The sequence below is a fragment of the Hemicordylus capensis genome, chromosome 4 (assembly GCF_027244095.1).
Source record: "Hemicordylus capensis ecotype Gifberg chromosome 4, rHemCap1.1.pri, whole genome shotgun sequence".
Classification (NCBI taxonomy): Eukaryota; Metazoa; Chordata; class Lepidosauria; order Squamata; family Cordylidae; genus Hemicordylus; species Hemicordylus capensis.
Genome location: NC_069660.1, coordinates 227,063,863 through 227,089,583, shown reverse-complemented (window position 1 = coordinate 227,089,583; position 25,721 = coordinate 227,063,863). Strand labels below are relative to the sequence as shown.

The window sequence follows — 25,721 nt, the reverse complement described above, 5'->3', positions numbered from 1 at the left end:
CCACACATGCACAGCAGGGATATACTTCAACATTTTGTTGCGGATCCATAGTTTAATGCCCTAAATGGTTGCCCCCTCCTATACTGAGAGTCCAGCTTTCACATTTAGCAGTTGAGTGGTGGGTATTTGTTGTTGTGTTGCTCTGTAAAGAATGCTGTTAGGAAGTGAGTGAGTGATTTTTTTAAATTGAAATAGCAATTGATCATCATTTTAGAAGGTTGTAGAAGAGATAATGTGGTACCTGTGAAGGTTGGGCTTTGTGATTTAGAATCTGAGCTGTGCCACACTTTCAATTCCCTTTTTATGGTTTATATTAAGTGGAAAAATTTAAAACAACACTTTTGTCGAAAATGCATAAGCTGCAGTTCTAAATTTATGTAAAAATTCACTGCTGTGTTTCTATAAACCTGCCATACATTCTTTATTTTAAATAGACAGCTTTTCTAAATCACTGAGCTCTGCTTAGACAAGTGGTGTCTCTCTGGTTGAATTTATGAGTGGATTTGAATAATAAATTCACATTTCAATGAACATATTTTCATTAAAACTGTAAGGTTTATTTTACTGTACTTTTAAATAATGGCTTATTATAGAAGCTATAGTTTAAATTCATGCAGTGGTAAAACTTAGTGCACAGTTACTAGAGAGAGAATGAAAAGGTAGGAAACGAAAAACATAGAATATTAATATTCTTTGTGTAATCCTAAAATAGTTTTTGTTTTCTTTTGAAGAAAGCAACCTGAGACTCGGTAGTGTAATTGAAAATTCAGTTGAAGAGAACTGGCTTTGCCCTTTATCCATCTTCAGTTGTCTTATTAGAACTACACTACGGTATTAGCTTTTGCTAGCCATCAGTACCTTTAAGCCTAGGAATTCCAGCTGCCTCTTTAGCCTGCCAATACAACTATATTTGTGTGTAATGTTTCAGGAAATGTTTTAATTTTGAATCTGGTGATGACTCTTTAGGAGACACAGACATGTTCACATGGTTGGAACAGCTTTTATAAGCCCTTAAAATGCCCTCTTAAGCAGATAAAATGGAATAAAACTACAGGGAAGATGCTAATGGAGCTCTCTTTAGAATTCTTTATGCAACTGTCTGGTCAAGACATGTTGCTTATAATTGATGTGTCCATTACTTGAATTCTCTTGTAATTATAGTCAATAAGTCTTGTAAATGTGTTAAAGCTCACTAAAAGCATACAAATTCAAGAACAGAGTAAGGCTAATAATTTAAAATAATCAATGTAGGCATTTCAGCACTTAATTTCCCTTGTGTGTTGATAGCTGATCATTCTTAATCCATTAAGATTTATTTAGTCGTTTACAATGCAAAATAGGTTTGCACTGGTCACTTGTGCCATTTGAAAATGTCCACCAGGTTAAGTGCAGAATGTAGTCCATTAGTCTTCCTTGACTATATGTATTAATTGCATTTAAAATCAAGTTAATGTGGATGTGAAAGTGAGGTAACTATCAATATATGACAAAGCAACCCCACTTACATAAGTTACATCATTGATTGTTACATTTAGTAAAAGTTAGTACACTTTTAACATCTTGTGTACGACTTATCACAAAGTGTATTTTCTGTTGTGCTTTGCATTAGCTATAAAGCACCATACAGAAAACAGGTTTTTTGGGGGGGGTGTCGGCACATATCTGCCATTTCATTTTGCAGGTCATTTTTTGGGAAAGACTTGCAGCAGAGGTTTTAATCTATTCTCTTCCTCACTGCACCTTAAAACGAATTGCTTTTCTGATAACTTTGCTTATGCACAGCACATAAAATAGTAATGCTGGTATTTTTATTAATAGTTAACTGGAAGAGGTTTTTACTCTTCCAATTCCTGTTTTTCCCCCCTTTTCTCTTTTTGATTTACTGAATGTTTTATGTAAAGTTTCTTCCCATCTCCTGAACAATAAAAGCAGTTCTATAAGAAATAAATGGATTTTGGTTCTCATGGTTGGGAGGCAAAAGAACATTACAATGTATGCTTCTTTGTGGAGAATAGCAGGAGCAAATGTTGCTCTAATGTGCATTAGTATAATATCAGATTACCATGTGGAATATGTGTCTTTTCGAATTCTTTTAACAGTCTTATTATTTTACATGGCCTCTATATGTTAAAGTATTCTTTTCTGGTTGCTCTCACAAGCCTCCACCTTTTCAGTCAGAAGTGATTCCAAATTGTAGAAAATAAAGGGTTTCCCAGAGTCTTACACTGATTCCAAAGCTTCTCACGTAGCAAAGGGGAGGTGTACAGGATAGGGGATAACAAGCAGGTCCATTATACTTTGACAAGTGAAAATGAGGAAGTGTTTTTTTTTTTAAAAGCAAAAGAAATGTTAGAGGTGGAGGACTTCTCAACTTCTAATTCAAACAGGTACTGTATGCTTAATTAACAGGCAGAATTTTGAAAATACAGCCACCTGTCTGTGTGTCTTCCTTGTTGTGCAATTTCCTCAGAAGTCATAAACTTAAGGATTGAATCTATTCTGGATAGAGATGCGAATGTGGTGAAGACTCAGTGCTCACAATGCCATTTGCTTAAACCAACATTTTAACAACTCAAGATTATTTGGGTGAGGAAAATCTCTTGTGATGAAGAGATCTTTTAAATACCCACCAAACTTTATCCATTTCAATATATTAAACTCAATTTGTCAGATGTTTATTTTTCGTGGTTATATTTTATTTTTACCACATGGTTGGGAATGCATTGGAGAAAACAATTGTTGTGAAACTGGTAGCAAACAATTGATTTAAGGTCTTGTGATGTCAAATAAGTAGTATTTAGAGTTAATGCTTATTGAAAGATCTAGCATAGTTCAAGTGGAGGCCTAACTAGTGCTGTTTTATTTAAACCCTTTGAGAGAAATTTGGAACCTGAGGGAAGAAAGGGCTCACAGGAGTTCTGCCTATGTAGCTGACCCTCACACTTTCTTAAAACATAGATTCTTGCTTTAAGAACATTTATCGCTTGGTCTTAGTAGTGTCGGAGGTTCTTCCTTATGATAAGATGTCACGTGACTATGCTATTTGGCAGGGATGGCAGTCCTGGGATCTGTTTTTTTTGGGGGGGGGAATTGCAGCAGAGGTTTAAATATATGCTTTTCTTCACTGAACCTTAGGTGCTCTCTGAAGTACACCATCTGGATTTAGGTAGGGGGGGACATATCCTTAGACTCAAAGAACAAGTTGTCTCCAAGGAATTTGCCCAATACTGAGCTCATATCTACCCCCACCCCCCACCAAAAAACACTCTTGATTTTCCTTCTTTTGTTTTGTTCCAGCAGCCTAACTTAAGAGTGTGTGTGTTGTGGGGATCCTTTCTGTTGCTGTTTTTAAACACTTGAGAGCCCCAAACCCTTGCCAATCTAATACAAATCACCCAGAGATTTACCAGTAAATCCTGATGTTGATAACTTCTGCTCACCCCTGGTATACAAGACCACCTGGGCAGGGTCCTTCAACATTAATCTTCCCTCCACTGCTTGAACAGGAGAATGATCATATGAGAGAGACCTACAGGTGAAACTCGGAAAATTAGAATATCGTGCAAAAGTCCATTAATTTCAGTAATGCAAATTAAAAGGTGAAACTGATATATGAGACAGATGCATTACATGCAAAGCGAGATGTCAAGCCTTAATTTGTTATAATTGTGATGATCATGGCATACAGCTCATGAAAACCCCAAATCCACAATCCCAGAAAATTAGAATATTACATGGAACCAAGAATACAAGGATTGTAGAATAGAACAATATCGGACCTCTGAAAAGTATAAGTATGCATATGTATTCAGTACTTGGTTTGGGCCCCTTTTGCGGCAATTACTGCCTCAGTGCAGCGTGGCATGGATGCTATCAGCCTGTTTGGTCTCATGTCTCTCATCCTTCTCTTGGCAATGCCCCATAGATTCTCTATGGGGTCAGGTCAGGCGAGTTTGCTGGCCAATCAAGCACAGTACACTGTATACTTTTCAGAGGTCCGATATTGTTCTGTTCTACAATCCTTGTCTTCTTGGTTCCATGTAATATTCTAATTTTCTGAGATTGTGGATTTGGGGTTTTCATGAGCTGTACGCCATGATCATCACAATTATAACAAATTAAGGCTTGACTTATCTCGCTTTGCATGTAATGCGTCTGTCTCATATATCAGTTTCACCTTTTAATTTGCATTACTGAAATTAATGGACTTTTGCACGTTATTCTAATTTTCCGAGTTTCACCTGTATACAGTTATCCCATATGATTCTATTATTTAGTGTCATTGGCTCTTGCCAGGGAGAGAGATCCCACTTTTTTTGCAAGAGTTGTGCCAAGGAGGTTCACACACAGAACAATAGTATTTTGTGCTTCAATTCTGTATTTCCCAATTTTGGTCCCAATTTTGTATTTCAGTAGAGCCAATTCAGAATGAATGCGGAACACTCCCATAACAGAGGAATCCTGATATATATTTTTTAGCTTCAAGTGCAAGATGGTTCCTTATTAAGAAGGAGCCATCTGTAAACAAAGAGATTTGATATTTCATCATTATTATTATTATTATTATTATTGATTTATTTAATACATTTTATTCCACCTATCACATAAGTCTCAAGGCAGTTAACAAATAAAAACAGCCAAAAATTAAAAATAAAGTTCAGAACATATAATTCAAAATAATTCATTTAAAAACTATTTGGCACATAGAAACAGTAAGCATTCAGCAAAAAGTCTGCCTGAACAGGTGCATCTTCAGTTGTTTTCTGAAAGCTATCAGGGATGGAGCAGCTCTGCTTTCAGCAGGAAGTGTGATCCACAGCCCTGGGATGACTATAGATAAAACCCACTTCTGAGTTGCCACTAGATAAACTGGTAGCATCTTCAGATCTTAAGAAATTACTGGGCATGCAGCCTCATTCCAGTCCCCAGCCCAGCTATTTGCCCCAATCTGGCAACAGCGGTTCACAAGTTGCTGAGGTAATGTGAAAAAGAGTCTTTTGTTGCCCTGCTTCTTTCTAATTATTTGGCCTGTCCATTACTGCTACTCTCTGTTGGCTCTTGTTCAGAAATAGATTGATCCCTCCCCAGCTGAGAAAAACATGCAGTGTAACTTCTATTCATGAAGGGGTAGACTTAGCTAATCCTTGTTAATCCTTCATGGGTTCTGAATAATTTTATGTTCTTTAAAGAAAGGGTGAAATAAGATATGGAAATAGTAGCTTATTCCATTGAAGAAGCAGGAACCCTTAATGCTTTAGGTAAAGGTAAAGTGTGCCATTGACTTGGTGTTGACTCCTGGCGACCGCAGAGCCCTATGGTTTTATTTTGGTAGAATACAGGAGGGGTTTACCATTGCTATCTCCCGCACAATATGAGATTATGCTTTTCAGCATCTTCCTATATCGCTGCTGCCCATAGGTGTTTCCAGGATTCAAACCAGCAACCTCATGCTTGCTAGGCAAGTCATTTCCCCACTGCGCCATTAGGTGGCTTTAGGTAGTAAAGTGAAATTGGTGCTTAGGAACCATTACAGCTGTATCATTTGAACAATATATTTGCATTTATTTATTTATTTCATTTATACCCAGCCTGTCTTCCATAATAGAACTCAAAGCAGCCTTTCTTTCATCATGAAACTCAAGGCTTCCGTGTTGTCACCATCCAGGCACTGGCTTGGCCCACACCTCTTTAATTTCAGCAAGGTGGCATATTTCGGTTACACCAAGTTTTATAGGGGAAGATAATGTTTACGTGATCCTTCCTTCTGCCCATAACTCAACTAGAATTTGAGGGTTTTTGTATCTTAATAGGAAATGCTATTAAGATGGGAATGTTTGCCACTGCTTAAAATTGACTTAAGTAAAGTGTGCCATCTAGTCGGTGTCAGCTCCTGGTGACCACAGAGCACTGTGGTTGTCTTTGGTAGAATACAGGAGGGGTTTACCATTGCCATCTCCCTCAGAGTATGAGATGATGCCTTTCAGCATCTTCTTATATAGCTGCTGCCTGATATAGATGTTTTCCATAGTTTGGGAAACATACCAGTGGGGATTCGAACTGGCAACCTCTGGCTGGCTAGTCAGTCAGCTTAGCATCAGTTATTTGCTCTGTGTTGAAAAAAACCATAGGTCATTTCACTGAGGGTTTGCACTATAAGACAAAAGCGTATGGGAGAAGACAAGTTGTGATGATGAGGAAATAAGTGATAAAACCAGTACGGAATAGTTGGGGGAACATGGGCTAGGGAAGACTTCATGGTTTTGGTCAGAGGTTGGAAGAGGAGTTTTGGGGTGGACAGAGGGGCATGTTCTAGGTTCAGAGTCTAAGGCTGTGAAGACAGGAGAAAGTGGGCTAACCACATGAATTTGCACAGATTTGCACTGATACAAGGGAAGATGACAGAAGGGAAAGCATAGTGGAAGTGATGTTAATGTAGAAAATGATAGCAGAGATACATTAAGGAGTGTAGGAACATATTCATACTGATGAGAGGCAGAATGTTAGCTGAAGCACTTTTATGTAAATTCAAAGAGATGAGGGAGATCAGGAGAGAAGCCCAGCAAAGAAGAGATGGCAGTATAACCAGGGCATGACTGAGAGTTCAGCAGTAGCAGTTGAGAACCGAAGGAATGACTTGGAGATAAATGCATATAATGACCAAAATCCAAAGGGCTGCCCAGGCTCAGGGTGCTTGCACTAGAGCAGTCGAATGTTTTGACGTTTATTCTGTGAGCAATGGCTGCCTTCCAACATACGTCAAACTGGTGCTGACATTCTCTGGAGTTTTGAAAGCAGTTGGACATGTAGTTATGAACCCTCTTCTTATCTTCTTTGCATGTTCTCTGGGCACAGGCAGAAGGGGAGGGGAAGCTCTTTGGCTAGTTATGACTCTGTGCTGCTGCATACCTTGCGCATGCTCCAAACATCTTCACATTAAGTGCTTATCTACAGGGATTTGTTCCCACAATTTAAGTCCCTGACAGTGGCCTCTTGTTTGAGCTTGGCTTTGGTTTGATTAAAACAGAAGAACCCCTTTTGAGTTTGTGGAACTCTTTCATGGCTGTCAGGCTCTTTCCTGGGCAATATGTTAGACTAGGCCTGACTTGAATAATTAGTCATCCAGAATAAATGCTGGCCTGTCCAAATGTGTGTTAAGTACTGAAGAGTTTGTCAAAATTACAGTTAATGGGCAACATCCAGACTAGTCATGACTAAGCACTATTGAAATAAATGAGACAAGTTAGTCATGACTAACTTTAAGTCCCACTAATTTCAATGGGACTTATTCATGACTAACTTAGGCTGGATGTGGCCCAGTATTTTAATGCTGCCAGAGTTTTCTCCAAGCTTCTAGGTGTTTCAGTGGTGAATGGGCTCAATAGGACTGTCACAAAGCAATATTATTTAAAAGGAGAACAGGAAATGTACAGAAACTATGGGGCATGAGTCATTACAGAAAAGGAACAAATTTGCCATGTAATCATTTGGAGAAAGAAACCCTAATAATATGGGACTACTGCAAGATAGTATAGCTTTTATGAAATAAAAGAGAAATATAACTTCTTTATCATAGCTGGTCATAGTCTTGGCATTATATATTGTGTAATTAGTCTTTAAACTGATGAGTTAGAACGTCAACCTCAACACTTTGTATTTAATGTGTAGGTAGATTGACTTTACTCAAATTTATTTTATTTTCATGGGTCCCTTTATAGAATTCAGTGTTGATCTGGAATGCCACCAAATTAATGGTTAATTCAGTTTTATCAGGATAATTTAAATAAACTGAAATTTTCTAGTGTGATTGATAGAATGTGATCACTGTTAGCTGCAGTCTCAACCTGCTTTTGACATTTAAACATATAAAGCTGACTAGATATAACCATTCAGGTGCTAAATATATTTTACATCTACTTCTAACAGTAGAAATGGAAGTATTAAGAGATCTAGCTTCATTGTCATTGAACTGTGAAATATTCAACCTTGTCTGCCCGTGCTTAGTTCTGTTGACTTTTTTATTTCTGCTAGAAGATGAAAATTAAATGCTTCGTTTTTCGTCAGCTTTTGGGAATTAAATTGAAATTTAAGGCTCTAAATTTTTTTTTACACTGATCCTCAATTTAAACAAAGTCTTCTTTGAGGATATTCTGTGTTCAAGGGCACAGCAAAAAGGTTCATTGATCAAGTATGATGTACTGTAACATTTTTCTTACCTGAGCTCTTTTATGTATATTTATTAAAGGTCCCATATTTCATATTATGCTTAACTATATTGGAGGAAGTTCTTCACAAAACATATCCCAAACATAATATGAAGTATCTGCGAGCATATTGCACTTACTCTTAACTGCAATTCTAGGATTTATGGATATAGAAATCTGCTGGTCTTTATAAAAGTTGGAAAGGGTCATAGCATACTTTAAAATGATGTGTCACCACTTAGTATCACTGTACTGACACCTGCCAGGTTTAATGACTTCATTTTTGTGATAATATAATTGCTTCAATCTGATTGGAAAGTTATCTTCAGTTAGAATGTGCAATTCTACTTTTTCTTGGCCGATTTGTGTTGCAAAAGAACAGGTCAGTTCTGCTTTTATACGGGGTAGAGAGAAATCTATATTTCTTTGGTCTGTTCTAGGCAGTTAAAGTTTGTTCTTGAAATAAATAATAGCCAAAATGTCAATACTTCTGGTTTTCAGAATAATCATAAATTCCTGACCATAAAACGGTCATAAAGGTGTAATATTTTATTCACTGTATATTCATACACTGCATGTCATTGCAATAGAAAGGCAATGAATCATTCCGTATGGCCAAAAGAAAAAAGAGTAAGGAAAGAGAGAGCGCCTGAAATATCAGTGCAAGGCTTTAAAACTATTCCTTAGCTGGCAGAGAAATCTGATTTTTAAAAATCTGATCTGCTCAAATATATAGACCTGCAAATGATAACCAAAAATTAGATATAGTTCTGCCATTAGTTTTGACAAGTTAAGCACTTTGACTTCTGGGAATGTCTGCATGATTCTTCTCTTTTAATCCAGACTGTCTACAATGCTATTTCTTCTTCTTTTTTTAAAGTCTCAGGCCATGCCTAAAAAAACAAGCAAAAAGCACTCAGCTTCTGAGGAAAAAAACCCCAGATGCACTTGGAAACAGGGAGTGTTCCTCCTTTAGGAAGTCGTGGTGGATTTCCATTCCCTATTTAGTTTTTAGGCATAAGTGTGGCTTTGACAGATATTTTCTTATTGCCAATTAACACAACAGTTTAAAAAAAGTTAAAAGGTTACTTTTATATAGTAGACTGCTATTGTTAAAGCTTCTCCAAACAGTTAAATTGTAGGTTTACCGTGATCTGAAATTTGCTTGTTTTTCTAGACAATTGGTAGTGTGACCTTACTTTCACAAGACTATTTGATTAAGAAAAAATTGGGAGGGGAAGATCCCCTTTCATAATACTTAGAAATTATCTTGGATATTGGCACAGTTCCGTGGAAACTTCTCCTTTACGAATCCAATTGAAATGAATTGCAGCAGGTTCTGCTGGGCTTCACCCCAAGTCCTAGCCATTTTATAAAGGGAAAATGCTATGGAGCAAGTTTTGTGGCCTCATTTCAAAGTTTCCCAAGTATCTCATCTAATTATCAGTACTGCTTCCATAATAAGTGAGTGCTCATTAATGAAACCCCATTCTTGCTTAACTTTTGTGTTTGAACTTCAGGAAAGTATCTTTAATGAGAAATGTGTGGCACATACCCTAACAGTATCCCTGGAGTTATAAATGTATGCAGTAGAATACATTTTTCTTTTGGGGGCTAGGCAAGATACTTAAACAGGTTAAATATCGGATAGTGGTTTTCATACCCACCCACCCTTTTTGTACAAGGCTATTACCCCCACAAATTGTGATTTCTTTAACCAACGGTAATATAATATTCTAATTCAACTCCTAACTTTATGCTAAATTTTGCTTAGGATCAAAGCCATTCAAGTGCAAGATTTGCCACTTTGCAACAGCTCAACTAGGAGATGCCAGAAACCATGTCAAGAGGCACCTTGGGATGAGGGAATACAAGTGTCATGTCTGTGGGTGAGTAAATTGAAACAGTTCCTCCCATGGTTAACCAGAGAGGAGTGCAGGCTAAGCATTGTTTCAGCATTCAAAACAGGGATGTGAGCAAGAGGGGCTAAAATTATGCATGCATATCCTCCTTCCCATTGTTATGGTAAATTCCTTAAATACAGTTATGACATTCTTTTCCTACTTCTAATCCAGTACCGCAGATGAGCAATTTTATGGGCTACAAGGTCAATTTGAACCTGTAATCTGTAAATTGACTAAATTATAGGATGCTCATTCACATTGCCAGAGAGAACTGTACATTCCTTCTTAAAGGCATTAAAAAATAATACAGACTTTAATTTCTTCATTTTGTGTATATGCGCACATACATATTTTTGTGCTATATTTTGTTATAGCTCTAGCTCAGTGAAGAGATTTTGGGCTTTCATAGTTTCTGTACTTGAGGAAATGCACCAGTAGAAAATGTTCAAAGGATTTGATATATTACCACACACATCTTACTTATGTGGTGTTTTCTCAGAAAACCTCTGTTTTCCTTTCTTTCAAATGGTTATTTTGTCAGAAGGGCCATTCATAATGTTTAATTGTCCTTCAAATGTGTTACATTTAATAGGGAGGCATTGAGGCTATTTAATGCAAAACTGATTAATTTAGCAGAAATGTTTAAAAGGTTTTAAAATGCCATGGCATATATGGTACATCACAGGAGATTCAGAGGTGGATTTTAGTACCACACTTCTATTTAAAGTGTATTTTAATGTTATTATGCTAAAAAAAATTAGCTAATATATGCATAATATAAAAATGCTTTCATCAAAACAGGTTAAGTTGAGGCCTGATTGTTAGTGCATGGAACAGCACAGGTTCACTTATATAAATTGGTGCAGGTGAAGTGGGTGGTTAGGGATATTTTTTCAGCAGGAGTTGCTTTTCGTCAACTCTTGCAATTAGCCCTCTTTGCAGAACAAAGTGAATGCAATATTCTAAAGGAAATTAGAATTCTTTTCATAGATTCATGTGTCTGTTTCACAAATGAAAGGGTGTCTGTTTCACCTTTAGATGGGTAAGGCTGATTTTATTTTATGAGGGAAGGAGGGGCTGGAGTGCTGATGACCGAGTTACTTTAGAACACAATTAAAGTGATCATTTACAGTGGACAAATATAATAAACAGACAAAGTATATTTTAAGCTTTGTTACTTCAGATGTACATATTATCATCGTAAGCTTTATTTTAGTAGAAATCTGTTTTTTAAATGTTTTAACAATTCTCTGTGTGAGACTTGCTTCACTTAATGTACACTCTTGTCTGAAAGCTAGTGAATAAGGGCAGACTTGCAAAACTCTCTGAGAATAGGACTTGGATTTTGCTATAAGTAGTCAACAAACCTGCCATAGTTACTTCATAAGTAAATATATTCTTTATCCAGAGTGCCATTAGATTTAGGCAGCAATACAGTAATAGACTCTGAAATTGCCACTGTCAACCTGCTGTTTAGACCTGAAATATCTTGTGTTTGTGGAAGGTGGGCAGGTGAGTCAGCACAGCCTTTTGAACTAGTGAAGCAGCTCTTACAATTAATGTTTTGTCCTGTTTGTGAAAGAAAATATATGGGGAAATGGATTTTGTTATTCAAAGTACCATATTGACTGGAAACTTAAATATGACAGTTGTCAGAGTTGCTTTCAATGCCATACTGAAGGCTGTATTTCTGTATACTGGTGGTCTTGTATAGCATTATATTAATTTTGATATAAGATGACCTGATATATAATGTAGTAGCTAAAGAAGAGAGAAAGATAAGGACCCTTCCTTCCATACAAAAGTCAGTTACATGGGGACATTTTGTGGTTAAAGTAATTATTTCATCTGATGAAAGTGTATGATGTTTCTAATCATTATTTATTAACAGTGGTTGATGTGGCAAAGAAATTTTGTTCATTCCAACTACTGAAATGGATTTAAAGAAGAAAGGATCACCAATGCACTCTGAAGTGTCAATAAAATAATGAATATACCAACCTTTTAATGTGGGTGGGTGGGAGGTATAATAGTCTGTGCTGTATTTCTGCCACATAACTCCCCCCCCCCTTCGCCATAGGTGAGTGTGTAGATTAAAAAATATAGTGGCAACATAAAATTGCTTGGATTGGCTATCTGATTAGTGGCAGTATAGAGCATTGGTACATTAACATCACTGACAATGTCAATTCATTATCATTGATGGCTAAATAATATTAGAAATGCTCAGTGGACCTATTAGTTCCTGAACATAAGCAGCTCATGCTGCATTTCTTCATTAGTTTTAATTGCTATAAATTTACCTTTTTAAAAAATCATGTTTTAAAAGGTGAAGTGATTGTTCAGGACCATTAACTTGGTAATTTTGTCACAAATACAAGGTCCTGTATTATGTTTTCTTTTCTGCAGTAGTTAAGATTGTATTCTGTGACTTTTAGGTTCCAAATAACAGCTTTTTATTAGTTGGAAGGTTAAATTGTTTTTCTGATTGGTACACAACCTGTTTGGGCATTTTTTTTCAGGCAAGAAGTCAGTATGAAGCTGGGGATAATTATGAATGTAAGATACCACTTGGCTACCTTGAAATGCAGTTGGAAAGAGAAAAACATATGTAAAGTAATGCCATGATAAGTACCAAAAACAAACAGAAGATTTTATGTACTATAACTTGTGTAGCACAGTTGACATAGAAGAGGGGGGAAAGACACTAGCGTTTCTGCAGGTTACTTTTATTGTTTCAAATCTAAGTTTAATTTTTTCCAGCTGCACAGTAGAAATAGTCTGCCATAGGAATTGGAAGCTACTAATCTTTCAGCATTTGAAATAAACCGTCTGCTACTCATTTCCTTATCGGCAGATGTGTGGTGATTGTTTTCCTTTGTGTTATGTTCATGAATGGGAAATGCATCCCTTATTTGAGAAGGGATCTGTTTGCAGTGAGTATCCAACTGCTACCTACTTAAATTTAATTTTCAGAAGTCTGGATATGAAGTTGTTCATGACATGAAGTTAGATTAGCAAATCTAACTGGTTTCTTAGCATTTTGCTGATTTTTTTTAAAAAATCTTGCACAATGGTGTATACTCAAAAGGCTTATTGTGCACTTTGGGGTTTTATGTTTCAGGTACATAAAAATGAAATGTTCAGTATTTCAGATTCTAGTAGAATTTATAGGAAAATTACAATTTAAAAATATGCTTTTCTCTGACTTGGACTTTGGATATAAAGCTTTAAAACAAAAAGCTAGAGTTATTTACTTTTTTGTTCTTAAGTTTGTATAAATAAATAAAATAAAATAACTACAGCAGAAATTAGGTATGACAGAAATTAGATTCCAGTGTTTCCAGAAATGTTAATAATTCAAAATAAATCCATAAGTTCTTTCTATACATTCTTGCATTAACTTTAAAAATAGACCTTTGTTGAGATATTAATATACTTCGTTTACTGTGGCAGACTACTACTTAGAGTGCAAAGCATATTTTACAATTTACAATCCTGCCTTTAAAAAAAAAAGGCACTTGAATGCTTTCAAGTATTTATAGGTACTTGTTTTCCTTGCTTTTTTGTTTTGTGTGTTATCCCCACACATCATTTGCAAAAATGTCCACATCATTTGGTCTTGGCAGTGTTGCCAAAGTATTGATCAATATGTCTTCTGTAATATTAACTTATTTAATTGAATCTTACTAAATTTTAACGAGTTTGATAAGATTGTGAAGTAAATTTGATGCTTGTGTCTTAATATTAGACAGTATATTGTGTTTCATTAGCTTAAATGTTGATCGTCTATAAATACTTGAAGACAAACTATTGCTCTGTTTATGTGTTGCTGACCGGGAACATTTATACTAGGCTAGATTGCCAGGAGTTGACACTGACTCGACGGCACACTTTACCTTTAGGTATGGTAATACTCTTTTTCTTTTTTAATTAGTTCCAGATTATATGAGCATAATTACTTTTTTAAACAAAACAATAATGTGCAGTACTTTTCTTTAATCTTGCTCATAAAGAACAAAGAAGACTCCTTCTTAAAAGTTACCATTGAGAAGAGATGGAGATGTGCATTTGATTCTAAAATGTCTCTTAATTTGTTGCAAGTGAACTCTGTGTTCTGTGGCTAGATAAATCTGGGCTAGATAAACCACCCAGAGATGGAAATTTGGGGAGGTCTACAAATTTGAAAAATAAATAAATAAATCTTTAAATAGAAAGTTGAAACTTAGTGAAACTATTTTTGTGTGGTATTACCTATTTTTTGTGCATTAGAAGGGATCTCTGTGTAGATGATTATAATGTCACTTTCTGACCTTTGCAGCTTGAATAATTGTAAATCATTGCTTCATAACGTGTCAGAGAATGTCTGTACTAGGCAATTAAATGGCAGAATATAATAGACCAAATTATTGCCTGTCATGTTTTCAACAACACAGTTAGTATTTGAGTTACACTTAATCATTACGTGCATTAGCAACTTCATTGGAATCCTGCTTCAGGCTGAGCATGAAATACATTACATTATTTAAACCTCTAATGGTAGAAGTCATTTATTTGTGTTGAAGTGTACAACATGCAGAGTTTCATAAAGCAAGGAACACTTGAGAGCTTAATTTATCCAAATCAAAGTCTAAAGGCAGATAAACACAAGTGGCAAAAATTAGTAATTTTTATAGGCTGGAAATATATAAAAATACATGGTTGTGGGTAATTGTAGGCAGCAGGAATAAATTAAAATCACTATTTTTAGTCAGCTCAGAAAACTAAAAGCTGTTGTATACTTAAATCATCAAATGCACCATGGAATTGCATATTTTGATGGAACAATTAATTACACCCATCATATCCACAGCTGTATCCAAATAAAACAATGCTTTTGTTTTACTGCTCCGATTTTCAGAATTATTCATATTGGATAAGAGACAGCCCTAGATCCAATGATGTTACAACCTGTGGGTGTTAACAAAGGAAAATATTATACCGATAACAATATGTTTCATTGTCAATCCACACCTTTAAAATCAAAGTATTTTGAAAATGCTAAGAGAGTATGAGAATTATACATGCCTTTTACTCAGTAATTCATAGGTAAACAAAATAGTGGTTAGACTTCCTAACTTTCAGGCATATTGCTATTCTGCAGTTACACAACACTCTTGCTATCATACAGTTTTATCATGCATTTCCTTCTTTGCAACTCAATTACAGCTTTATAGTCCACTTTATCTCCAAGAGTGCAAGGCAGGTAATAATATCAATTTAAAAACAGGTGTTTGATTTAACTAAAATTAAAATAATGTAACTCAAATATGGATAGATTACAAACAATAGTTCAATTATTGCAATAAAGATGTAGTAACTGGGCAGGTTTACTTTGACTACAGTGTTCCAAATCTTATTAGGTGGTCTGTTGGATTCTGCTGCTACATATGATGCTAACTGTTGGCTAAGAGCATATTGGTGCACTTATGAGTCTTCTGGAATCTAGGTTCAAAGGAATTAATATTTGCTTTTAACACACAAGAAGGGTCTAAAGGTGGTAAAAGGGTCCTGCTACTGAAAAGCTTGAGTATGCTTCACTAGTGTCCAGTGTGGCAAATGAAGCAGAAAAGTCAAGGCCAACTTCTAGTTGTATGCTGAATGAAAAATGTATTTTTATCCACCTGTACTTCAGTTGAGTTATAGCAGTGCTTTTGTTGGACTTGCTGAAGTGAAAAGATATGAAAAGTACATACTTAGCTGAATATATGTTTGTATTTGAGTTAGGGACACTACCAGTGATTTATACCGATACCTCTACTATATATAACCTAATGCAATGCACTTTCAAACTGCAATTATAAAGATACACACGGCTGTGTGATTGTGATATATGTGTCACGTAAAACAAGTACTGCTTCTCTTAGAGGCATTTCTTTCTTCCCCCCCTATGAATGGTTCTGAAAAACTGAATATACGATTGGACCTTAGAAACATTTGTTGCAGGACATGCTGTGTGCTTAATAAAACTGAAACAACTTTAAATGTTGCATTTCACTCAGTTGCCCTTTCTGTAGAACTTACTATAATTAAATACATTTATTCCTGATAAGATGGGATTTCTCAATATTTCCTCACAGAGAAATGTGTTGTCTTACATGAACTGAGATACTTGTCTGAGTTGTGAAACAGGTAACAGTTCTGAAGCTTTTTTATTTTTTTATTTTTTGCATTTGTGGTTAAATCCAGGCTCTGTATTTATACTGTATTTATACCTTTACACATAGTTTAGTTTAGTATTTATTTACGGTCTTTGACCAAATGATACAACACATTTACATTTACAAAAAAGAGAAAACAAAACATACTTTCAGAAAATTTGAAACATTAAAAAAAAACTAGTTAATCACTTAAAATGGAGTACATGTGCATATTGTAGCTTCCCAGAAGCCTTAGAGACTCTATTCCTTTGAAGGACGTACTCTTGAGGCCACATAACAAAATTTGGCTACTGTGGCAGAAGTTGATATATCCTTGTCATCTAATAAGTACATTACCACCAAGTCATCGTCTTTTCCATTTAGATCTTTTAATTATGGACCAATTGATTGATGCCTTATGTCCTGATATATAGGGCATTTCAGTAAAATGTGGGCCATAGTTTCAACCACCTGATCGCAAGGACATTTCCTTTCTTCATAGGGTAATTTTGCGTATTTCCCATACAGTAAAGCCGATGGGAAAATGTTGAACCTAGCCCTAGAGAAGGCCCATCTAAATTTACTTAAGGTGATTGTAAATAAGTATGCTGCCGGAGTAAGATCCAACTTAGCATAGATTGATTTGTGGAAAAGCGGTAAGCTGGCCTTCTCAGTTTGTAAATCTATGTCTGTCAATCTCTGTCTCACCAGTCTACGGGCCATGTTTTCACCGGCCTCCAGCAGTAGGGCAGGAGATAGTCCACTTTGACTAAGTTTGTCATCATCATACTTTATTTACGGTCTTTGACCAAAAAAGAAATAAAAGTCTTTACATAGTTATAAGGAAAAATATAATAGAAAGTCAGTTACACATAAATGGCTAGCAGCTTTTGATTAATAATAATTACACGTAAAAATAAAATAACGGCATTGGTAAGGCGTAAGTGTATAGGCATAATTTAAAATTAACAGTAAGGAACCCAAAGCTGTATTCTATTCTTTTGAAGTTCTTAATCTGGTGACCACATAACAGAATTTAGCCACAACGTATGAAATAGTTGCATCTTTATCTGCTAATAAATATGCGACAACAAGATACTCAGGTTGTTCCCTCATATCATTTAACAATGGGCTGATTAATTGAGATCTCAAGTTTTGATATATTGAGCACTTCAAAAGTATGTGGGCCATGGTTTTGATCGCCTCTCCACAGGGGCATTTCCGTTCTTCATATAATAGCTTCAAATACTTCCCATACAGCATTGTAGATGGGAAAGCATTGAGCCTAGCCCTGGAGAAGGCCCATGTAAATTTACTCAAAGTGATCGTAAATAAATACGTTGCTGGGGCAAGATCCGTCTTAGCATATACTTGTTTATAAAAAGATGGTAAACAAGCCTTCTCTTCCTGGATGTCTATATCGACCAATCTCTGTCGTACTAGACTGCGGGCTGTGTTCTCACCGCTCTCTAATAATAGAGTGGGTGATAGGCCGCATTGGCAAAGTTTATCTATCGTTTTGTTAGACCAAGATGCCTGAGGCTCAGCCGCAAGAAGCTTTGGAATTAGCCCTAACGGATGCAGATGAAGTTTAAGCCAATAAAATATCCTTAGGAGCCAAGCCCAGGTTTCCAGTTTCAGTATGCCCGCCTCCATGCGTATCACCGAATTGGAAACGCAGTTGGGTACACCAAATATAGTTCTTAAAAAACTGGTTTGAATTTTTTCCAAATCTTTAAAGTTGGTATACGGTCCCAATTGTGTCCCGTAAAGGAGTTGGGGAATCACTCTGGCCTTATAAAGTTTAATGGCAGCAGGAATGTAGTTTCCTCCTTGGGGACCAGAAGAATTTCAGAATGGCTATAATACTGCGTTTGGCCGTATCAACTACCGATCTAATATGGCCCGTTTTATAGCCATTGAATTGAAACACTATCCCAAGGTATTTGATTTGCTTTACTTGGTCTACAATGTGATCTTCAATTGACCAGTTAAAATTCTGATGTTTAGGACTAAAGCGAAGAATTTTTGTCTTAGAATAATTTATTACTAATTGTTCCTTCTTGCAATGGCTTACTAAAACACCCAAAGCTCTTTTTAAACCTATTCTAGTTTGTGATAGAATTACAGCGTCATCGGCATACATGAGTATAGGCAGATGTTTGTCTGCCAGTTTAGGTGCATGTATGTCCGAAGTTTGTCTGTTATCTTCCTACTCCAGGATGATTGCGGCTCAGCCGATAAGAACTTAGAAATTAGTCCTGTCGGGTAAAGATGGAGTTTAATCCAGTAAAATATTCTTATTAGCCATGCCCTGGATTCCAATTTGTGTAGGCCCGCCTCCTGGAGGACTGCCACATTGGGCACACAATTAGGTACGCCAAATAGCGTCCTCAAAAAACCCGTTTGGATTTTTTCAAGTTCGTTAAAGTTAGAATATGACCCCAATTGTGTCCCATAAAGAAGTTGAGGGACTACTTTGGCCATCCTTTACACATATTAAAAATCGATTTGATGAAGAGACTGGGCTTTTGGCTTAAAAACAGAAAGGTGTTCTGTACACTGTTTTATTTGGCAAGAATTTAGAGGCATGGTTAAGTCTTCATATGAATAGTAGGTGCCTGGCACTATCTGTAAGCATCCTAGTTAGGTGCTTCTTTAAAAGGATATTGTTCCAAAATAATCATGATACGTCCTGCCAGAAGTGGACAAGAGAGTAACCAGTTGGGGCTAAATAAAAACAGCTCCGTGATGCATTTTTTCAGGGAAAAAGACTATAGAGAGGAAGCACATGGATGATTGCTAGTCCTCTGCTCTCCAAAGCATAGGGGACCTGAGGTGTTCCCCTTCCTGTGTCGTAGGAATGCCCTCATGGCCATATTTAGTGATTATTTTACTTTAAAATTCATCTTTGGAAACTGATTTTTTTCAGGGACACCGCCCCCCCCCCATACACACACTCAGGAGAAGATAATTTGATTTATTTCAAGCCCAATTTGGATCCTGTCCCAATCATCATGCATCATCAGGACTATATTTGGGCCCAAACACCTATTCTCATCCATGAGACCCTGTAGCCTCCTTTGTCACACCCTCCCAATTATCTGTACTGGCAGTAACAAAAAGAAGGTCTAGCTGGAGACCTCCCTACCTCTCTGGCTTCTGGCAGGATCCCAGGTATAGGAACTCTAGGTAATGTAATTTCCAAGGTGTCAGATTCCTTTGTTTACATATCGGACACCCTGGAAAAGACATGGCCTAGGCTTCTGGCACCATGGACAGTGTTCAGGCCCTCAGTGAGGGAGATCTCCTGCAAAACCTCTCTGCTACCACCAGAAAGATATGGGAAGGCAGAAGGGGAGAGTAGTTCTTCTCTGGCTTAGATTACAGTCCAAGTAATCATAAACACATGGGGCCATAGTGCTAATCTTGGATTGAAGTCAAGTTAGCAAGGTTCATATTCCAAATTGGGAAATTCTGAACTTCAGCAGCATCTCTAGTGCAGTGGTTCCTTGGAAAACGTAGTTTCCAAACACTTTAAAACTAAGTGAAAGATAACTTTGCGGATATAAGTGGAAGAACTGAACTCTGTAAGTATGGGCATAAACCACTGTTTCCAAAGTCTCATTCCATTGTGACATTATCTGACACATTTAATCGCTCCTATAGTGTGTGTTCGTGCGCACGTGTGTGTGTGTCTGTGTGTGTACACCTTATCTTTTCAGGGTTGTCTCACTTAGCCTGAAGAAGCAATTGCTCGCCTAATTTAACTGATTGATTAAGTGCCGTCAAGCTGGTGTCGACTCTTAGCGACCATATAGATAGATTCTCTCCAGGATGATCTGTCTTCAGCTTGGCCTTTAAGGTCTCTCAGTGGTGAATTCATTGCTGTTGTAATCAAGTCCATCCACCTTGCTGCTGGTCGTCCTCTTCTTCTCTTTCCTTCAGCTTTTCCCAGCATTATGGACTTCTCAAGGGAGCTGGATCTTTGCATAATGTGTCCGAAGTGTGATAGTTTGAGCCTGATCATTTGTGCCTCGAGTGAAAATTCTGGATTGATTTGTTCTATGATAGATTTGTTTGTTTTCCTGGCTGTCCTTGGTATCCTCAAAAGTCTTCTCCTGCACCAAAGTTCAAAAGCGTCAATACTTTTTCTATCTTACTACTTCAAAGTCCAGCTTTTGCATCCATAGAGTGTCATGGAAAAAACCATGGTCCAAACGATTCTAATGTTTGTAGGTATAGACATGTCAAGGCATCGAAATATCCTTTCCAAGGCCTTCATTGCAAGTCTACCAAGTGCTACTTTGCAGCGTATTTTTTTGACTGCTGGATCCTTTACTGTTGATGGTTGGTCCTAAAAGGCAGAAGCTATCCACCATCTCAATGTCTTCATTATCCATTCTGAGGCTGGTTGCTGTAATGGACTTTCATTACTACAGCTTGCAGATCATTCGCATTCTCAGCTATCAGAGTGGTGTCATCAGCGTAGTGCAAGTTATTGATGTTTCTTCCTCCAACTTTAAAACCACACTCATCTTATTTTAATCCAGTTTCTCTCAGTATATGTTCAGATTATAAATTGAATAAATAAGGAGAAAGTATACAGCCTTGTCTTACTCCTTTGCCGACTGGAACCTTGGAACCAGTCTGTTTCATTGTGTTCCATCTGGACTGTGGCTTCCTGTCCTGTGTATAGGTTTCTCATGAGAACAATGAGATGTTCTGGGACACCCATTTTCCTATTTCACAACTTGACATAGTTGACGCAGTCAAAGGCTTTTCTGTAGTCAATAAAGCACAGATTGACTTCTTTTAGATATTCTTTGGCCTTCTCAATTATCCAGCGTGCATCAGCAATGATGTCTCTTGACATCAGCCTTTTCTGAAACCCACTTGAACATCCGGCATTTCCCTTTCCACGTAGGGCTCTAATTTGCGTTGGATGATCTTGAGCATTATTTTGCTAGCATGTGGAATTAAGATTGTGCGATGGTTTGCGCTATCTGTTAAGTCTCCTTTCATTGGTATGGGTATGTAGACTGACCTCTTCCAATCTGTTGGCCACTGTGTCATTCTCCAAATTTGCTGGCAGTTTCATTAGAACCTTAACTGATTCTTCTTCTGTTGCTTGCCATATTTCTGTAGCTATTCCATCAATTCCTGTAGCCTTCTGACTTGGTAATGACTGGAATTCTGATCTAACTGCATTTTCCTGTACTAGAGTTTACTGCAAGTAGGGAATATCTTCTAGAGTATCTTGGATGTTGACGTCCCTGCTGTACAGATTTTCAGTATACTCCTTCCATCTCTGTTTGATTTTCTCTGAATCAGTTACTATCTGTCCTTTGGCATCCCTTAACATACCAGTTTGAGGTTGGAACCTCACTCTGAGTTCAGAGATCTTTTTTGGGGGGAAATTTTCCTTGTTTTTCCATGACTGTTTCCATCCTCAAGTCAATAATTTCCTCAATAAACAAGCCTGTTGGTGAATTGTAATGTACAATAGTAGATAGTGGTAAGATGTTGTTGTTTTGGTCTGATATGCTTGATAGCGGGTTTCCAGTTTTTACTGGGGGAATTTGCTCCTTTATAGCAGGAAGCAACAGACATACTCGGTACGTAAGTGTAGAAATGAGCCCTGCCATCAGACCCTTCCTTAGCATTTCCTACTTTAGGGAAGAGCCTCAGTTGCAGAGATGAAGGTTAATGTCACATTAAGCATGTGGAGTCTGGGTCCTCTGGGGAGAGGCCAGGCAGAGTGTTGAGAACAATCTGGCAGGTGCAGTGGTGGGTGAAATTAATCACTGCTTAAATATGGAGAAGCATGCTTGGACTCTCATCTTGACTCCACTCTTCCTCCCCTCCTGAGCCTTTATTAACTCCTCTCTGGTACAGTTCCTGTTCTTCCCCTCATTAGTGTCTTTCTTGGCCTACCCTGCTGCATCTCTGCCTTGCCGCCTGCTCTCAGCCCTGTCCTGATCATGCTCCTGTTGGCCTTGCTCTCCTGGCTGGCCAGCATCAAAAAGCTAAACCAGAAGTTGCCCAGCACACACTGCCTCAGAACAACTGAGGTATGTGGGCTCATATAGTGCTTGTGGAAGCTGACTCTGTTCGTCTTTTGGGCTTCAGGGCAGTGACACTGCCTCCCTGAAAATCCCTTTGGCTGTTGAGGTAAGTATTGTGTGTGGGGTGGATAATAAGTCTGAATGTTCTCAAACTGTGGGGCAGGTGCTTCTAAGGATCAAACTGAGGCTAAATCCAGACAAGGTGGGGGTGCTGTTGGTCAATAGCAAAGCCAGTCAGGACAGGGTGATTCATTTGGCTCTGGAAGGGGTTGTACTCCCCTTGAAAGAGCAAGTGTGCAGCTTGTGAATGGTATTGGACCCAGCTCTGCTTTGGGAAGCTCAGGTGGAGGTGGTGGCCACGGGTGCCTTTGCACAGCTTCGACTAGTGCACCAGCTGCATCCCTTTCTCGAAAAGGCAGATCTGGCCATGTTTACCAATGCCTTAGTCACGTTGTGGCTGGATAACTGCAATGCGCTTATTCTCTCTGGAACTGCTCATTCAAAGCATATATATCTATATCCCTATCTCTATCTATCTATATTTCTCTTCAAAGTACCCATTGCTAATCCCATGTGTGGCAGCTCTCGTGAGAGTTCGTGAACAAGCTGTTGGCGGGGGTCGGGGGAGTGACTGGGCAGAAATGGACGGGGGAGAGAGTGGCACTGGGGAAAGTGAGAAGGCAGTGGTGGGGGTTGCGGTAAAAAAAGCGCTGCTGGGGAAAGCAGCGGCGGGGGGGGGGGAAGTGGTTGGCCAGGCAGCTGGCCAGAGGGGGGAGGGCTGTGAATGAGGAGCCAAGAACTAAAGGCGCAGATGTTCTGTGCCCAGCCTAACTATTTATACTTATTCTGCACTACACTGGTTGCCAATTTGTTTTCAGATCCAATTCAAGGTGCTGGTTATTACCTTTAAAGCCCTTAATGGTTTGGGCCCTGGATATCTGCGGGACTGCCTGCTTCCAAGGGTTTCTGCCCACCCAACAAGGTTGTCAGAGGGGCCTTTGCTCTTGTGCCTACATCAAGAGAGGCTAAATTGTTGTGTTCACGGGACAAGGCCTCCTTTGTTGTTGCCTCCAGGCTTTGGAATGCTCTTCCAGTTAATGTTCACTCTCTGACATCTGTGGCTGCTTTTAAAAAACTCAAGACTGTTTTATTTACTAAGGCATTTACCTCTTAGAGGCTGCCAGGTTTCTCAGCTTTTTTGCTTCTATCTATCATTTTAATTGTGTTTGTGTATATATGTGTTATGGTTTTTAATGTAGATTTTAAAGTTTTAAATGTAACTTTAATGGAATTTTATTGTATTTTATCTCTGGTAAACCTCCTTGAGATACATTATGAAAGGTGGTATAAAAATTGAACAATAAACCAACAAACAAATAGGTAAATAGACTGTGAGAGTAAGTAAGATATTTGGGAAGTGATCTGTATCTGCCATAGTAACAGAACAATTTCTCATTATCGTCTCCATCACTTTACTATTTCTGTCTCCACTTTCTCAAGTATGGTTAGTACAGAGTAGAGTGAGATGGTAGGTGACAAATGTATACTCCGCAGATGGTCTCTGTCTTTCATGTTCTGTATGCCTTTCCATCCTATTCAAGGCCGTGGAATTCTACAAGTTTGCAAACAAAAAGAGGAATACCATGATTTAGTTCATTGTGAAGAGTTGTACAATGTTGGAGCATTCTGTAGAGAACGATAATAATTGAACAAATTGTACTTTATCATTAGCTCTATTTGGGAGGTGAATACACTGCTACAAGCCACCTAATGGCGCAGCGGGGAAATAACCTGTCAAGCCAGAGGTTGCCAGTTTGAATTCCTGCGGGTATGTTTCCCAGACTATGAGAAACACCTATATCAGGCAGCAGCGATATAGGAAGATGCTGAAAGGCATCATCTCATACTGTGCAGGAGAGATGGCAATGATAAACTCCTCCTGTATTCTACGAAAGACAACCACAGGGCTCTGTGGTCTCCAGGAGTCATCACCAACTCAGTGGCACGCTTTACACTGCTACAATGTCGACTGAGCATCTTGTGCCCTGATCTGACCACAAGTAAACATTTTTCTGAAGAGACAAATGCTGTGCTTATAGTCAAGATGGGATTATGTAGTGCATCTGCAGGGAATATGAAGCTTTCAGTCAGCATAGTAATCATGTGTGTAGTTTCTGAACATCTGAATAGCAATGGTTTGCAAACACCCCACTATCTTGGCTAATGGTGCTAGGAGTTGGAACTGTAGTCCTTTCATTCCTAATCTTTATGTGTACTAGTATAATCAAATAGAAAACCTCATCTTTAAAGGAAGTTGGGATAATTTAAATTCCTCATGCTGTGAATGGAATCTGTTCCAGTCCTTCTCCTGTGGGCTTCAGCACAATCAGACTATGCCGTGTTCCCACCAAGACTATACTTGAATCAGATCCACTCTGCCTGTTATGCCATACAGAAGCATCTGGGAGTGCCATCAGCAAGCTATTGTTATTACTCTACTTCTCTTCCTCCTCCATAAGTTAAAGATTCCTAGGTATGGGTATTGCACTGCTACAACTGAGGTTTTGAGCTGTGAAATCGCAGTGGCTTTGCTGGCATTGCTCACCACATTTGAGAAAACTCTATCTTTTCCTTCCATGTGTTTTTGTCTTGTATCCATCAGGGTTTTTAAAATAACATCTTAACCCTCTTCAGATATTATGTTGTATCTATGTTCAGATGTCTACACAAGTCCATGTTTTTGTGTGATTGACTACCTGCATTAATTTTAAAAGTGAACCTGGGTACAGGTCCCTCAAATGCATGGTACAGATGGGAAATGTACTGTTGTACCTGTTTTCAGCACAACATGCATAACTGTACCTCTGTACAGAGCTGTATCTGTGTATACTATGCACAGATTGTACAAGTGTTGAACATAACATGTGAATAGGGCTCTTGTTTTAACAGAAAGCTTTGGGTCCATCTGTGCTTTCAGGACAAGAACGTGAATGCCTATGAGTAGGCATCCCCTTCCTATTAGATCATGAGACCTAGGTAGAGGTGCCTTGTGCGAAGTATTTTTGTTAAAGGAATGATTTTAAATATTTTTCCTGATTTATGGCAAATTCGTCTGTTTAGAATTCTATATCAAACACCTTATACTGTGCAACCATGAAAATAGTGGCTGGCATCCAGACTAACAAAGCATGGGTCCTGTGCGAAGGGTACTACTACTGAGTAGGGATGTGAAAGAATTGGTTTGTGCACTCATGGGAGATGGGGGGGTGTCCTTTAAGGGGCAGGGAGGGAGCCCTTGCCTGCCTCGCTGCTTTCCGCCCGCTGGGGCTCTCCCCAAAAGCGTTGGTGCAGGGCAGCAGCATACCTCTC

General features: G+C 38.0%; 1 protein-coding gene across 3 annotated transcripts in view; it reads left to right on the top strand.

The window, feature by feature from the left end:
- ZNF407 (zinc finger protein 407) overlaps positions 1 to 25,721 on the top strand; it is a 684,045-nt gene that overhangs the window by 48,577 nt on the left and 609,747 nt on the right. For all 3 annotated transcript variants that reach the window (XM_053244892.1, XM_053244891.1, XM_053244890.1), the window contains exon 3: positions 9,976 to 10,090. In XM_053244892.1, the coding sequence (XP_053100867.1) occupies positions 9,976 to 10,090 (115 nt within the window). The remainder of the gene's footprint in view (positions 1 to 9,975; positions 10,091 to 25,721) is intronic.